Source organism: Aulonocara stuartgranti (assembly GCF_965226115.1).
Source record: "Aulonocara stuartgranti genome assembly, chromosome: 1".
NCBI classification, from domain to species: Eukaryota; Metazoa; Chordata; class Actinopteri; order Cichliformes; family Cichlidae; genus Aulonocara; species Aulonocara stuartgranti.
Window position 1 is genome coordinate 3,757,055 of NC_138939.1, and position 15,613 is coordinate 3,772,667.

At 41.7% G+C, this 15,613-nt stretch overlaps 1 protein-coding gene across 2 annotated transcripts in view; it reads left to right on the top strand.

Moving 5' to 3' along the window:
- Nucleotides 1-8,926: 8,926 nt before the first annotated feature.
- LOC309720563 (EMILIN-1-A-like) overlaps nucleotides 8,927-15,613 on the top strand; it is a 30,830-nt gene continuing 24,143 nt past the window's right edge. Inside the window, exon 1 of one of the 2 annotated variants that reach the window (XM_082557594.1) lies at nucleotides 8,927-9,443. In XM_082557594.1, the coding sequence (XP_082413720.1) occupies nucleotides 9,307-9,443 (137 nt within the window). In that variant the 5' untranslated portion in view covers nucleotides 8,927-9,306. The remainder of the gene's footprint in view (nucleotides 9,444-15,613) is intronic. The other variant, XM_082557595.1, reaches the window with a different exon arrangement.

The following is a 15,613-nucleotide window of genomic DNA, read 5'->3' on the forward strand; positions in this document are numbered from 1 at the left end:
GGCAGTAAGGATGGGCGGACATGTCTCAGCCTCCACCACTCTCAGCACTGGAGCCCCCCAGGGGTGTGTTCTGAGCCCCCTGCTGTACTCTCTGTACACATATGACTGCGTGGCCACTACCAGCTCCACCACCATCATCAAGTTTGCTGACGACACCGTCGTGGTGGGCCTGATCTCTGATAACAACGAGACGGCCTACCTGAAGGAGATTAGGAATCTGGAGAACTGGTGCCAGAGGAACAACCTCCTTCTAAACGTCAGTAAGACAAAGGAGCTGATAGTGGACTTCAGCACTAAGCAGGAGAGGAACTACCAGACCCCCGTCATCAACGAGTGCCCAGTGGAGAGAGTGGACAGCTTCAAATACCTCGGAGTTCACATCACGCAGGACCTGTCATGGTCCTGTCACATCAACACCGTGGTGAAAAAGGCCCGACAGCGTCTCTACCACCTCAGACGCTTGAGAGACTTCCAACTGCCCTCCAAGGTGCTCAGGAACTTTTACTCGTGCACCATAGAGAGCATCCTGGCGGGAAACATCTTAACCTGGTTCGGGAACAGCACCATGCAGGACAGACGAGCTCTACAGAGGGTTGTGCGGTCAGCTGAGCGCACCATCCGCTCCGAGCTCCCTGACCTGCACTCAATCTACAGCAGGCGGTGCTGGACCAAGGCCAGGAAGATCGTGAAGGACCTCAGCCATCCCAACAACAGACTGTTCTCTCTGCTGAGGTCAGGAAAGCGATTCCGCTCCCTGAAGACCAACACAGAGAGACTGAGGAGGAGCTTCTTCCCGCAGGCGATACGGTCTCTCAATCACACCACCACACAGTACTGACCCACACATATGGTTCTTACACACACACTGGACTTTCTGGACTTTGGTTTTGCACAACACTGGTCACTATATTCTTCATTTCCAGTTAATACTTGTACAGCTGCTGTTATTGTGTATATATTTATTTATATTTAGATTTCTTCATACATTCTTATATAGTTCTATATTGTGTATTTTGTTGTACAGTTATTTTATTTTCAACTTTAATTTATATATTTTATCTTATTCTTCCCAGTTAAATTTACCCTTCATTCTAATTTGTGTTGTACAGTTATTTCATTTTTAACCTTAATTTATATTTTATTCCTTCCTAGTTAAATTTACCCTTTTTAATGTTTCATATTTATTTCCTATCTTCCTTTCTTTTTTTGTTTTCTTTAGGTCACGAGCAGTTGTCCAAGCATTTCACTACATATCGTACTGTGTATGACTGTGTACGTGACAAATAAAATTTGAATTTGAATTTGAGTACTCGCCCCCTGCTGGCCACAACATAGAATGCAGGATTAAGGCACTTTTCGTGTCGTATACAAAGTGAATTGACAGATGATTGTATGAGCAGCTTTCTGAAAGTATTAAAGGGCTTATCTGGAAATAATTTCACTGCCTAACTGTTTCACTGTCTTCCCTCAACTTGGACTCACAAGTATCTGCTGGGTCCTCACAAACACAGCAAACAGTCAAGAAACAGCGACTACACTTTTCCAGCTTTGAGACTCTCGAAGTGAGTTTTGAAAAAATGAAGCTGACATGGTGCTGCCTTCAGGGTCAGGTGTTTACAGAAACTTCAAGAATGTTAACAGTGCTCTCATCCATTTCCAATTTTATTCTCTTTGAAGACAAACACACTTAGTCCATCTTATGCAAACAGCTGTAAACGCTTGTATTTACTGCCACAGTGCCCTACAGCAACACATTCAGCCTGCTGACAGCTAAATGAGGAGCTGAAATGTAAAGTGCACATTTCAGATGCCGAGTTGTCCTTGTGGCGTTAAGGTGCTGGTTTGATTCCCGTGCAGGTTGAGGAGCAGCACGCTGGGCTGTTCAGTCTGCAGATGAACTTCAGCTTGAGTTTTATTTGTGCATCCATTGAATAAACAAATATATCAGAGTTTAGATCTGTGCAAGAGAGAAAGGGGAAGAGGTCTGCAGTGGCCGTGGTGGTTGGCACTGCTTTGTTGCTCTTATATTGTGGCTTTTTTTTTAATTTAATTTAAATTTTTTGGTGTGGTTGCTTTGTTGTTGGTCTGCTAGTTATTGTGGTCTTTGGTCTCTTTGCTTTTAAGTGTTTTCTTTCTTCAGTTGAGAAACCAACAGGCGCTGACACCTATCCTGCAAAACAGTGACTGTGTTTCTCACCTAAAACACACGATCCAAGTGTGTGTGTGTGTGTGTGTGTGTGTGTGTGTGTGTGTGTGTGTGTGTGTGTGTGTGTGTGTGTGTGTGTGTGTGTGTGTGTGTCCACGTGTTCTTGTTTAGTTTTCCATTCTGTGGTTTGTCAAGTTTTTTTCTGTTTTCCATCTCTGCTCACATCTGCTGCATACCAACACAAACACACCTCTCTGTTCTCCGTTCAGTTACAAAGAAGCTGCGAAACCACAATCGCATTAAAGACTGTTAAAGCAGGTCCAGCGGATCTGGATGTTGTCCGGCTGTGTTCTGACTGAAGGTGGAGTTAAGTGGAAAACAAAGTAAAAGCTCAGAATAGATGCTAAGAGCAGGTCTATTAACTGCAGCTCTAATCATACATCACACTAAATATATAAATAAATGCAGAGCTTCTGCCAGGAAGATGGGATGACAGATTTGGTACAATTTAATGTTGCCCTTAATTCATGCTGTGCTATTCTCACACTATAACTCTATTTGCTATTTGTGTGGTGCCACAGAGAGAACAGTGGAGCTGCTTATGTGCAAGTCTGAGGGCAGTTTCCTCCTACTTTTATCACGAAAAACAAGTAATTACATATAGTAGCGTGAGAGGAATGAATTACTGGGGGTCCAGTACAATAACTGGTTATTTGTCCTGCTCCATTTAATTCATTTCAGGTACTGGGTAACTGGAAGATACCCAAAGAAAGCTATGGTATTGACCTGGAAAACAATTGCTCAGAGCATCCTGTGAATCCCATTTAAGCTTACGGACATACAACAATAAGAATAATTAGCCCACCTTAATTAGTGGACAGACATAAGTTGAACAGGTAAAAAAAGTCACATTTACATGTTTTATTTTTTACGTTTGTTAAAGTACATTTAACTTATGCCAAACCTTCTGCAGATGTTGATGTTGTTTGCACCTACAATGGAGCTGAAGCCGGAACTGCTGATCAGAACATTTCAATGAAAAACTTAAACGCAAACAACAATAAACCTCATTTCATTGACAGTTAGACTTACTTCCCACTAATTATCTGGAACCTGTGTGTTGTACCTGTATAGTTTATGGAACCAGTTTGCAATGGAAACCAGTGTGGACCCAGCTTCTCAGCTAAGGACAGCTGGCATAGGCTCCAATCGTACCAAAGCCCCGATGATCAGAGGAAGATGGATGATTGAATGGATGGCACCATAAACTCTCTCTGAGCACCACATCAGTTTCACCCTCTGTATTGGCACCAGAGATGGGCAGTAACGCGTAATCCGATTACTTTTTTCAGGTAACGAGTAAAGTAAGGGATTACTATTGCAAAAAGGTAATCAGATTACCGTTACTTTCCCGAAAGCAGGTTGCGTTACTGCGTTACTAAAACCGTGATTCTTTTGTGAATGTCTCATGACAGTGACAGAAGCGAGTGCGACGTTCGTGACAACAGCTGTGTGCAGATCAACAATGGATAATATATCGAGTGCAGGAGAGAGTATGAGCGTGCAGCGTTTAAAACGTGGAAGTACTGACCTTACTTTGAGTTTGATTCCGTAAAAAGTGACAAAAACATTAGTGTCCGCTGCTCACTGTGTGGGAAGAAAACTTCTCTTTACAACGAAAAAACCCCTAAACTTCCGAGCAAGCACCGAGTGCGCTACCACGTAATGGGAAACTCACAGAGAAACTCGTGGATTCTTCCACTGACCGCTGCGGCACACCTGCACCAGGGCAAACAGGTGAAAATAGAGCAACAGGACCGCTGAGTCTTTGACTTTATTTTCTGCTGTGTTTTACTTGCATCTATTTGAAAGACTGAGTGTAAACACAAAAAAATATTTCATTTTATGTGCTGGAATGTGCAGAAAATAGGTTTAAATGTTAAACAAATTTCTTCCAGTCCGAATGTTGCATATAATTAAATTTTTGCTTGATGCATAAAGTTAAAAGATTAAAACTAATAAAACAAATTTTAAAAAGAGACTTTTATCATTTGATTACATTTTATATGATGGATTAGGTAGAAAGTAGAATTGGGCTGAAAGATCTGTCGCTTTATCACCTATTCAGGTTGTAAATCATGTTTTTAAAAAGTAACTAAGTAACTAATTACTTTTGAAAATAAGTAATCAGTAAAGTAATGGGATTACTTTTTGGGGAAGTAATCAGTAATTAGTTACTGATTACTTTTTTCAAGTAACTTGACCAACACTGATTGGCACTATGTTAAACTGCATCATTTGTATTAAATGAGAACTTTAATAAAGCTAACGAGACTTAGCCAATAAACCGGGACACCGCCTTCTTGTCCACATATGGTCACTTCTGTCTCCAAGAAACAAAAGTTGTTGACCAGAGTGCTAGCATAGAGGCTACAAAGTGCTAGCACAGAGGCTACAAAATACAGAGTTGGTGACATCATGGTGGCTCTGTCTGCTCAGGTGTCTCACAGCTAGCTCAGTATGAACAGAGCTGGTCATCCAAGCATAAGATCAGGAGTTTCTGGGTGTACTTTTTTTCTTGGCATTCTTACTCTATAATATAAAATGATTCCTGAACATAAACTTTGCCTTGCTGGAAAGCCCTACAACATCCAGGTAACATTGCACAACTTTCACTTATATTTTATATTTCAAGACTAAAAGTTGAGGAAAGTTAGCAAGCACTTCTCTGATTAGTCACCATCTGGGTTTCCTGTATGGTTGTAGTGTCTTCTTAATAATAATAAGAAGAAGATGAGGAAGAATCTTAGTGCTTTTGTCCAGAGACAACTCCAAATGTTCAGGAGAGATGGAGGTCTTAATGGTTGAGCATTTTAAAGGTCAGCTGGGACTTTCCTGTTAAAACCACTTACAGTCTGATTGTACATGCTCAGATCAGTTAAACAGCTAAAGAGGTAAATTAACTTTTATTTGGTTTCCTTCACATAGTGAACATTTAAAGGAAATAAAGAACAAACCAGGGACATTATTAACTTTCATGAGCTACTCGATTATTCAAAAGGAAAAGCTTTCAGATTGGCTCTTGTCTGGCTGGTAATGCGGTTTTCTGTTTCTGTGTCTCACCTGAGGCTTTCGCCCAGGAATGTGTCTCCGTGTTTAATACAAAACTCCATTTAAAAAGAGACTCATAAAACTGAAAACAGTGGTTAGTGTGAGTGATGGAGTCTGGGTGGTCCACCTCTCCACCCAGAGAGGGTAGAGCCTGAGGAAGAGGGGGGTCACCACATGATTTATGAGATCTGATAAAGTGTTTTCCATTGTAGAGTCCTGTTTTAGCTCTCTCTCTCTGTTGTTCCTATTAGGGAAAACAGTCTGTATCACAGTTTGGGCAGGTGGTGGCTCGTCGGCGTTCAGCTAAACAGATATTTTTCCGTATGCTTACCGTCAGTATTCCTGTCTTGAGCCAGCGTTGGTCAGTGCTGCCGCTGGTTTTACAGTCAGATGGAGACGTGTGAATTTGCTGTCTGATCTGAAAACTCAGTGTGAGGTTAGAAAGCAGTGAGCTTACAAACTCTGCTTCGGGCTACATTAGCTACTACCAGCACACACCCCAGTCTAACAGCCGACTATCGCTGGTGCATCATGGGTACTGTAGGCTCCTGCAAAAAGAACAGTTCTGCTGCATCTGTTGTCATCGTTTCTGTTTGATGATCGTTGTTTTTGACACTTCACGTGAGTCTCTAAAGATGTCAGTGTGGTGATGTTATGTCTTTGTGTCTTTGATATTTACTGCATGACCTCAGACTGTGGACTAAAGATAAAAACTGCAAAGTGCCTCAAACGTGCATTCTTTTTAATGGCCAGCAGGGGGCAACTTCTCTCATTGCAAAAACACGACCTTGGGCTGTATATGTATGTCTATGAGAAAAACAACCTACAGCTCCCACCGCCCTGTGCCTGCAGTAAACATTTCCCTAATGAGTTAATCGATTCAAACAATAGTTTTATGTCATTTTTAGTACAGCGTGATGCTTACTTAGCCAATGAGGGCCTCATTTAGAATAATACAGACAGTTAAGCAGGTTATAATTTTGGGTGTGGCTGCTGTGTGAGGGAGCAGTCGTTACTTTGAGAATGTGGGTGCCCTCAGTTTCTCAGATGCACTCATCGCTGATGAAGAGTAGATCTGAGCAGGCTGAATGAGGAAAAAAGAAACAGAAAAGGATCTCGGCAGAGCTCAGTATCTTACTTTGTTTTTACATTGTTCTGCCCAACTCTTAAATACCCAGCAAAACCAAAATGTTGACAAGGCCATGCATCAGTGTTGACTTAACATGCTGTAAGATTCAAGCTTTTAGTGATTGTTTAAGAAATTCAAAACTCTGTGGCTATGAAAAAAAATGAAACTAATGGTGGTTATACTTGAATAAACGCAGTCTTGTTCTCAGCCTGTGTGTCTTTACCAAACTCGATGTCAGCGTACAGTCACTCTATTTGGGGAGATTTATTTTAGATGAACTGAGGAAAATGATTTTCAGCTCACTTCATGTAAAATCAGCTCACTGGGGATCTGGCAGGTCACAGACGTCAAGCTCCTGTTTGAAATAAAGTTGCTTTTGTAGAGACTTTTCTTTGTTGTCTCTGCTGCTTTACCCGTGCAAACTTTGTTCTCATGAGCTCATGAGCTCAATCACCAGTTTCAGGTCGTCTGGAATGAAACAGGAAGTTTATTTTGTAAATTATGTTCATTGTTGGAGCCAGAAAGGATGCTCAGAGAAGGTGTGTTCATCTAATAACTTGTTAATCATAAACCATTAGCAAGGAGAGTGCAGTGTGACACCTGGTATATATGCTGACCCTTGTCACCTTCATGCTGTATGATCATCTTTGTTTTGCTGTTATTTATATAAAGATCTCTACAGGAAGCTCGGAGTTTGTCAGATTATACAGAGATGCTGCAAAAGTTTCTAAAGACTTTCTGGAAAAAAAGCTGTGAGATAGCTTTGCTTCCTGTTTTGACATCTTCTACACATGTACCAGCGCAGCAGCGAGGTTGGTCCATCTCAAGGACCAGGACAAATGTTGACGAAGTGATGTCACAGCTGGCACGCGACACATAAACAAGCGATGGCTTGGTTTCACAGACGCAACGCTCAAGTCTGGATTATACTTGGTTACGAACACGGACAACTGAAGGACGGGCCCATGTGTAGCTGGTGCATTGTAATGTAAATTCATATAGTGTGCTTGCAAACCAACTAAACTGTAATAAAAGAAAAATGTTTTAAAAAAAGGAAACGGTTTTTGGTTTAGTCCATGTTCATTTGTCAACAGAACCAGCATGAGACAGCTGTGGTACACATGTTTACTCTGAATGTCGACATGACTGTGAGTCAGCTGCCTGCGCAAACTGCTGTGACTGTGTTGTAATACCACTTCTGAAACGCCTTTCCCTGAAAAATACCCCCATATAATAAAAATAAGAAGAAAAAGAGAAAAACTCCTACAGAAACGAAACACGTGTAAACAACAAGTGTAAGGAGTAAAGCCATTCTGCAAACAAAGGAAACTCAACTCAACTAAAATTTAAAAAACCAAACAAACCTTATGATAAATGACAAAATTATAAGACGTTAGATGACCACACTGGGGTCTACTGAAGGGCAGGATGTGTGGAAAAACAGTACAACAATGGTCCAAACAACACTGATATAAAGGGTTATCGCGTAGTGAAAGTTAGTGGCATGTTTGTCTATTTTGAGGAGAGCAGATGTAAAACATCCTTTAACCTCAGGAAGTCTGCAGGATGTTTTCTGCTCCGAGTGTCATCAAACGCTCATTAACGTCTTCGGTGTCACGTTACAGGATGCAACTTTTTAACATTTTAAAACACGTTTCTGTTCCTCTGCCTCATCACATAAATGAATGAATCGCAGACACATATGCAGGTGTGCACGAGGACCATCGTAAGGCTCGGTATTCAATCCAGAAAATCAAACATTTACTCGGAACACTAATTTGCTCCTAAAATAAATAAACCTGAATGAGAACACATGAACTTAATCCTAAAATAAGAAGTATTTGGACACTTTGGATTGTTGAACTTTACAGATGTGAAGAACAGCTGTGATTACTCTGCAGGCTCCCCTGCAGAAACTTAGGAATCGCTGACTTTATCCACTGAAATGTGACCAAAAACCTGTCAGAATAAAGCATCAGCCAGTGAACCACATCTCAAAAAGTGGCCCCACATACACAAGTCGCCTCATTACCAGCTAACTGCACTTTACATTTACCAAGTAAAAACAGACTTTTTACATTCTGTAGTGACTGTGACGCCTTCAGGAAGTCTCACTAATCCGAAACCAGCTGAGACAAACTGCAGTGACTTGACTGTCAGCTGAGATTAAACTCTTAGATGTTCTTTAAGAGCTTCAAAGGATCCACTGCAGATCAAAATAACAAATCAAAATAGCAAACAAGTGTTCGGAATAATAACTCATTAAACTGACAACAAAATCCGGAAAGAAAGAATCAGATTCAGCTGATTTACATTAACTTTATACGTGTGTGAGAGAGAGAGTGCTTAAAACACACACACACACACACACACACACACACACACACATACAAAGAAAGGAAAAACGGGGCAGAGAAGTTTAAAAAGCGCAGTCTGGTCCTTTAAAGCCTCTCTGAGGCTCCGTGCGGTTTCACGTTTTCATCACTGATCCCAGTCCTGGTTCAGGTGTGGGTGCGGGTCTGGTTTCTCCTCCGGCAGGGGCGGAGACAGTTCGGTGGGGCGGTGTGATGAAGAGGAGGAGCAGCTGGTCTCGGTTCAGTCTGTCGCAACGTTTTCTTCTCTTTGTTTCTCAAGTAAAGTTCTGATGGGCCAGCCGGGACCGCGCCGAGCCGGATTAAAGTGGCATTAAAGGCGGATTAAAGGCTGGGAGCAGCGGGACCCGCAGCGGGTCAGGGGGGACTGGACTCGGCTTCAGGTCTGATCGGATCCGGACCATGGGTCGGTGGGACTGACGGACTTCTGAGGAAACTTTTTTTGTGGCGTTTCCATGGAGATGGGAGTCTTCCCTTCCAGCTGAGGAAGCTGATTAGACTCCGATAAGGTATCGATACTCTGTATTGATCGCGTGTTGATCGGAGGGATGGCCGCGCTCCCGCTACTGTTGCTGCTCGTGCTTTGGACCTGCGGACACGCCAAAGGCGCGTTCCCGCTGCGACAGTCCTACAACCTGTACACCAATGGACACGCGCACGGAGCCCGCGCTGCCAGCAGGCACAGGTAAGATGACACGTGCGCGGAAAGGATGGTGATGGTGATGATGATGAGGTTGGAAATGAAGAAAGGATAAGGTGGTGACGTCAAGGGGTTATGACCTCACCACAGAGGAGTTTTATGTGTGTGTGTTTTACTCTGACAGGAAGTGCTTACAGGTTGCTAGTTTGATTCCTGGTTCAGTTCTGCAGGTCTGATATTTAAGAGTGAGCCCTCTGCTGATGTCAGGATCCGATGACATCATGCACCTCTTTTTACATTGTTTCTATAGTAACAGCTGAAATTAAAGGTGAATTTAAGCCTGTTTTTGATATTTCAGGTCAATGAGCACCTGAAGTTTAGTGTAAGCTGATAACTTAATTTTCTGTTTATGACACGTCTCTGTGAAATGTTTGGTTTAGACATCTGAGATGTTTGGACTTAAAACATTTAATTTGCACAGACGTTTAATAACAGCTTCATTCTGTCTCTTCCTGCCGTCCTTTCATTACAGTCACTGCTTCAGATGACAAACAAGCTCAAAGCAGTTTCTGGATTTCTGTCCACCTTCATCCGTTTCCTGTTTTCACAGGGAAAAAGTGTTTAACTTGAATATAAACTGACATGCATGAGGAAATCAAACTCTATAGCGTCATCATTACTAACACTGTGTATCCACAAAGGCAGAGATGTGCAAACAAACTGACATCACCCACTGGTTTACGATCGCCGTGTTGGTGTTTTGCACACAGAAGTGACCACAATTAGGGTGGAGTGGAGTTATCAGCTAAAGCTAGCAAGCTGCATACGTAAAGACAGTATGGGTGCAACTACATCGCACAGATACAGGTAATTAAGTCTACGGAGCATAAAAATATTAGAAGTTCACTCTCTTGAGGTGGAGCACAATCTTCTGTGATTGGCTGTCTTATTATTGGATTTTAAATGCTCCAAAAGTCTTTAAAAACAGTCACAAAGTTTTTTCACTGGCTCTGAGTAGCTGAGGTGAAGCACTGGCCTGCTTTCTCTCCATCCACCTGACACTCAAAGCTTCCGGGGTTATAATAATGTCAACTTTAAGCATTAACATGGTTCAAATGTGTCATCTTGTCAAAAAAAAAACCCAAACAGTTATCACAAACAGGGAAAATGGCTTTATAGCCTACAGATGTTTTTTGTATCCTGATTATTTCTGTTGTAAAGTCTGTTTTTTAAATCCAAGGCAATGGGTCGACTCGCTTTAGGAGCCAAGTGGTCATTAGAGGAACTGCAGTGTTTGTCACTTTGTCTTCATTTTTCAGCCCCAAAGGCTGGAAACACTTTTCTTTAAAAGCCATTAACACACATTGTTGTCATAGTGCTTCTGTGATGATCTCAGTCACTGTGCTTCATTTCCACTCTCATCTCCATTCATGGATGGATGTTTGTACCGCATGTTATCAGACATGTCAATCAAAAACACAATAATTAGAAACTGTCACACTTGTCGAAAAAGCGATAAAAGAAAGTGTTTTATTTGGCGGCATCAGGTATGGAATACCGAGGGAACAAAATAACTACTGAAGGAAGAAGTAACTGAGGACACCGTCTCTGTAAATTCCAAGGAAAGGACTGTAAACAAGGCACAAAAAGAGCACCAGAGCATCCATCCTTACGCATGGCCATTAAACACAGCTGCACAGAACACATAAATATAAGCTATTAATAAACTTTTTAGGCGAAATTCTGTCTCGCCTCATTTTCATTTCGATTTCACCATATCAGGCTGAACTTGCACTGCACCTTCTTCCTTTATAAATAACACTTTATGTGTGGTTTATACAGCCGGGCCTTTCGTGACCTTCCTGGCAGAGAGGTTTAACTGGCACATCCTCTCAGAGCTGCTGACTGTCACTTCACGCACATGCATGCTGACAGCTGTGCTTTAAATAGTTCAGAGTATGTGCCCTGAGTGTGTGTGAGGCTCTTCGTGGTCAGTGTGTCTGAAGATGATGTTGGGTTTAAGTGTGGCAGGACTTTAAACTGAGCTTCTTTCAGCTGCGTTCACACTGAAAGCAACACAAAGGTGATGGCTGATGGACATTCCAGACTCGGACAGGTTTTATGTCAATCAGCAGCTGATGTCAGTCAGCTGTGTCCTGCACTCTCATTGGCTGAGGCTTCAATCACCTGGAAGTTGAGAACAGTTTGTGACATGTGACATTGACTTTCAATAGTTTTTGGTCAATGTGAATCTCTTCTAGTGTGGAGAAGAGTTTTTTATACCACTGCACCTCTTCACAGGAGCTCTTGGAACCTCAAACCACATCCACAACGGCATTTGCATGAATTTTAGTGGAAATAAACCTGCAGGTGTGACACTGGGGCCCTTGTCTGGTTTTCATGTGTATCATTTTGTATAATGGTAACTTCCCCACTCATTTTAGGGTCAGTGGAGGAAGGCGTACCCACTTGTTGTGGGTTCTTGGGTTGGATCTCGATGCTCATCAGTTAAAGTTGGAGAGTGTGAGCACAACAAATGTCACATGTAACACTTTCCACATCAGAGTGTTGTTTATATACATAAATATCGATCAAAAGAGTGAGTAGAAAGATCGATTTTTAACACCGGCGCTTGATGTGAAACAATAATTGCTGAAATATTTTGTCATTGGTGGGGATAGTGTTACTAACCAAGGAAAGTGGAAGAGAGATCGAGGCAAACATTTGTGGCTGAGAAAAAAGAAATCAGATGTTTTATTGTTTTAAAGCTGTATTATTTTTAAAAGGTGCCACACTGTTAGCTTTTGTAACCAAAGCAGTTGCACAACAACAAAGAGAGACAGCTGAGATGTAGCCTGCTAACTACGTTCTTATAAAGCCTGGTGTTTAAAAGCAGCTCTCGCTACGTCACTGGACTCATTCTGCCAGATCTTTTGTCTTCAGTGGAGTGGAAATGCAGACAAACAATACTCTGAAGGAAACTTTCAGCTCCCTGAAAAAAAAAACTTCTTGAGGGAGAAAATTTTAGATGGAAAAACAACTAATGAAGCAGGAGAAGGGTGAAGAAGTCTTTCTGCTCAATCCTTTTCACTTTAGTTATGAACTGAGCAGCTGGGCATGTTTCCCGTGGATTCTTAAATAGTCATAAAGCTGAGTGAATTCATTCATCTAAAAAAAGACGCCTTCATTTTTTCCAAAATGTCTTAAATCAACATTTGAAGATGTGGGAACAGTTGAATTCTATGAGTATTTTTTTTATCAGTGAAATTAAGATCTCTAAATGATTTGTAATAGCTATAATTATCAGAAAGTGCCTTGCATTAATGACACAGATCACAATGGGAGAAGCAACAACATTTATAGTTTGTTTTTTGATATAAAACCATGTTTTTTAATATTTAAGCCAAAGTCTGGGATCCCATCAGCTTATTGTGGATGCTAAGAGCTTTGACGAAATCGTAGAAAAACAAACATATCTGTGGGATGATGTCACTTTCTCATTCCTAAATCTTACTTGCAGGAGAGCTGGTCTTAAATTTAATTCTGAGGGGTGTTAAAGAGGTCTTAAATCTAATCTGCCTCGAGCTGCAGGATTCCTGTTTTCAAATGTTTTTCGTCTTCCAGGTGAACTGTTTATTTAACTGTCAGCATGGTTTCATTGGCCGTGAGTGTTAGCAGCTCACACAAGTGTCTCCAGGACTAATGGAAAAAGGATAAATAAGTTTCCATCTGGAGCGATCCTGACTCAGATGTCACGGCTGCCTGAAAGCTCACGTGTTAGCTTCTTCCTCTTCTTCTTAAAGTCATTTTCTTCCACGGGAATCACAGGATCCGCTCAGCGAGGTGAAAGTAGTGTTGAGTATGAAGCTCCGATTTGGTGAACTTTTTACTGGGGTCAGTCCTGTAAGCTGAAACACTATAAAACTAAACACACAATACACCACATAAAAGTGCAATAAACACACAATAGAGCACAGTAAAAAGCATTCCGCCCAGCGAAACAGGCAGTTAAACCCTCAGTTTGATGTCGGCTGCTAAAAAAATACCAACGTGAAGCGCAAACTCTGAATCTCTCCTGTGGAGTTTGTAAAGCTGATAAATCAACTTTTTTCTGTCCGGCCTGTAGAGCTGAGACGCACGGGGGGCAGAAATTAAACCAACCCACTCTGAGGCAGGAATAAAAAGGTCAGAGGTGGCGTCTGTCCTGACACGAGCAGCATTCACTGACCTGCAGATGCAGAGATAACACGACATCAGCTCCAGTTTCCCCTCGTTCCCCTCCCCATCCATCTTTATACCAAGTTTTACTTTTGTTTTTACTTGTGCGTGCATCTTTGCAGAGACGTGTAGATTCATACATCTCTGTTTGTTTCACTCAGCAGATTTATAGACGACGAAAAGCCAGAAAGCGAGCAGTGTCACGGAGCATTGGGAATCTAAAAAATTTTTTAAAAAGAGGGGAAACAGCTGAGACTGATCTGAGCAGCTCGGAGACAGACGTCCGGACATCCTGTCCGCAAGATTCGAGCTCAGAGATTCAAGCTAAACTCTGTACACTGAAGACTTTGTGTTTAGCGTTGTGCTTCATAAAAACCATCCTAGTGACATCAGCTCTGGCTGCCAGATTACTGTAATCCTGACTGCTGTAATCTATTATCAGTGCTGATAACTCAATCTTCATTAATCAGTACCAGAGATGTGATCAGCGAGTCAGCATGCGGAGCTCATAAATCAAGTGTGTTTCAGTTGAGGATAAAATGAGCACATGAATGGAACATCAGTGGGTTTTTGTGGTAGTAAACTAAACTGATCAGTGGCTATAAAGTGTTTCAGGTTTTCTATCAGTGCTGAGATCAGTGCTCTCATTAGAAGCTGCACAGTCACTGTTTATTTATTAAATACTTAAATGACAGATGCAGACGTTTATTCAGATTTTTACCACTGAAGGTGTGGGAGTGTAGTGATGTGGTCACGAATAAACATGAGCGGCATATGAAACCACTGCAGGGTTCTGGTTTGTGCGGTTTCTGTCAGTTTCTCGTTGTCTTTGTTGTGTTTTCTTCTTGTGTGTTCCGTGTTTCCGTCATCACGCTCAGTTGTTCTTCAGCCTTTCTCACTGTTTGTATTGCTCTGAGAATCAGTTTTCCTCATGTGTCTTTTTTTGTTTTACTTCCTGCTTTCCTTTCCTCTTCTTTGTGATTGTTTGCTGTGTCACCTGTGTTTGACAGCCTTGTATCTCCCTTAGTTGGATCATCTCCTTATCTTCTCTAGTCCTCCATCAGCTTCCTGTGCTCCGTGGCAGTCTGCTTGGTTGGATTTTTGTTACTTTCTGGGACTGTTGTTATCGGCTTTTTCCAAAAGCTTGAAGCTTTAGAAAAATCCCGTCTGCGCTTTAGTCCTAAATTCAGTTAAATTCCAAGCAAACAGTCAAAAATCACAAGAAATGAAAGTAACAAGAAGCTTTTTTACCCAATGGAAGTATGTGTTTGGTAACCACATGTCGCACAAAGACAGCATGTGTAGTGTTGTTGTGTTTTTGAATGATGCACGCTCATTTGTATATTTAATGCAACACTTTTCCAAAGAAGCTGTGACAGAAGCACGTTTAACGGCGTGTTGCATCATCTCTTCTCTAAAAAAAAACCACTGCATGCTTTTGGGAGCTGAGAGGCCAACTGCTGTTTTAGAAGCCAGATGTTTTCCCATTCTTGCTGGGATTTCAGTTGTTCAACAGGACCTCCTTTGTCGTACTTTTCATTTTATAATGCTCCATCTGTTTTCAATGGGTGACGGGTCTGGACTGCAGGAGGGCCAGTTTAGCACCCAGATTATTTTATTACAAAACCATGCTGTTGGAAAACCTGTGGAATATAGTTTTCCATCCTCTTGCTGAAATAAGAAAGCCCTTCTCTGAACCATGTTGCTCTTCATGCTATTTATTGTTCAGCATAAACAGGGCCTTCACACATGTGAACGTCACCAATACCGCGATCCCCAAACATTCACAGCTGTTGCTCAGTTGCTGATCTTTGTTTCTGACAGATTCAGCCTCTCTGAGATGCTCTTTTGTATGCACAGTCATGTTACTAGTTGACCTTATTAACTTTGAGATGTTCTAGCACATATTTGTTTTTAGCGCCGCACAACTTTTGCAGCCCGTGAAAAGCTGTTGGAAACTGCTCAGCGTCCCAACTATTTCTGAAATGTGGTTGTAA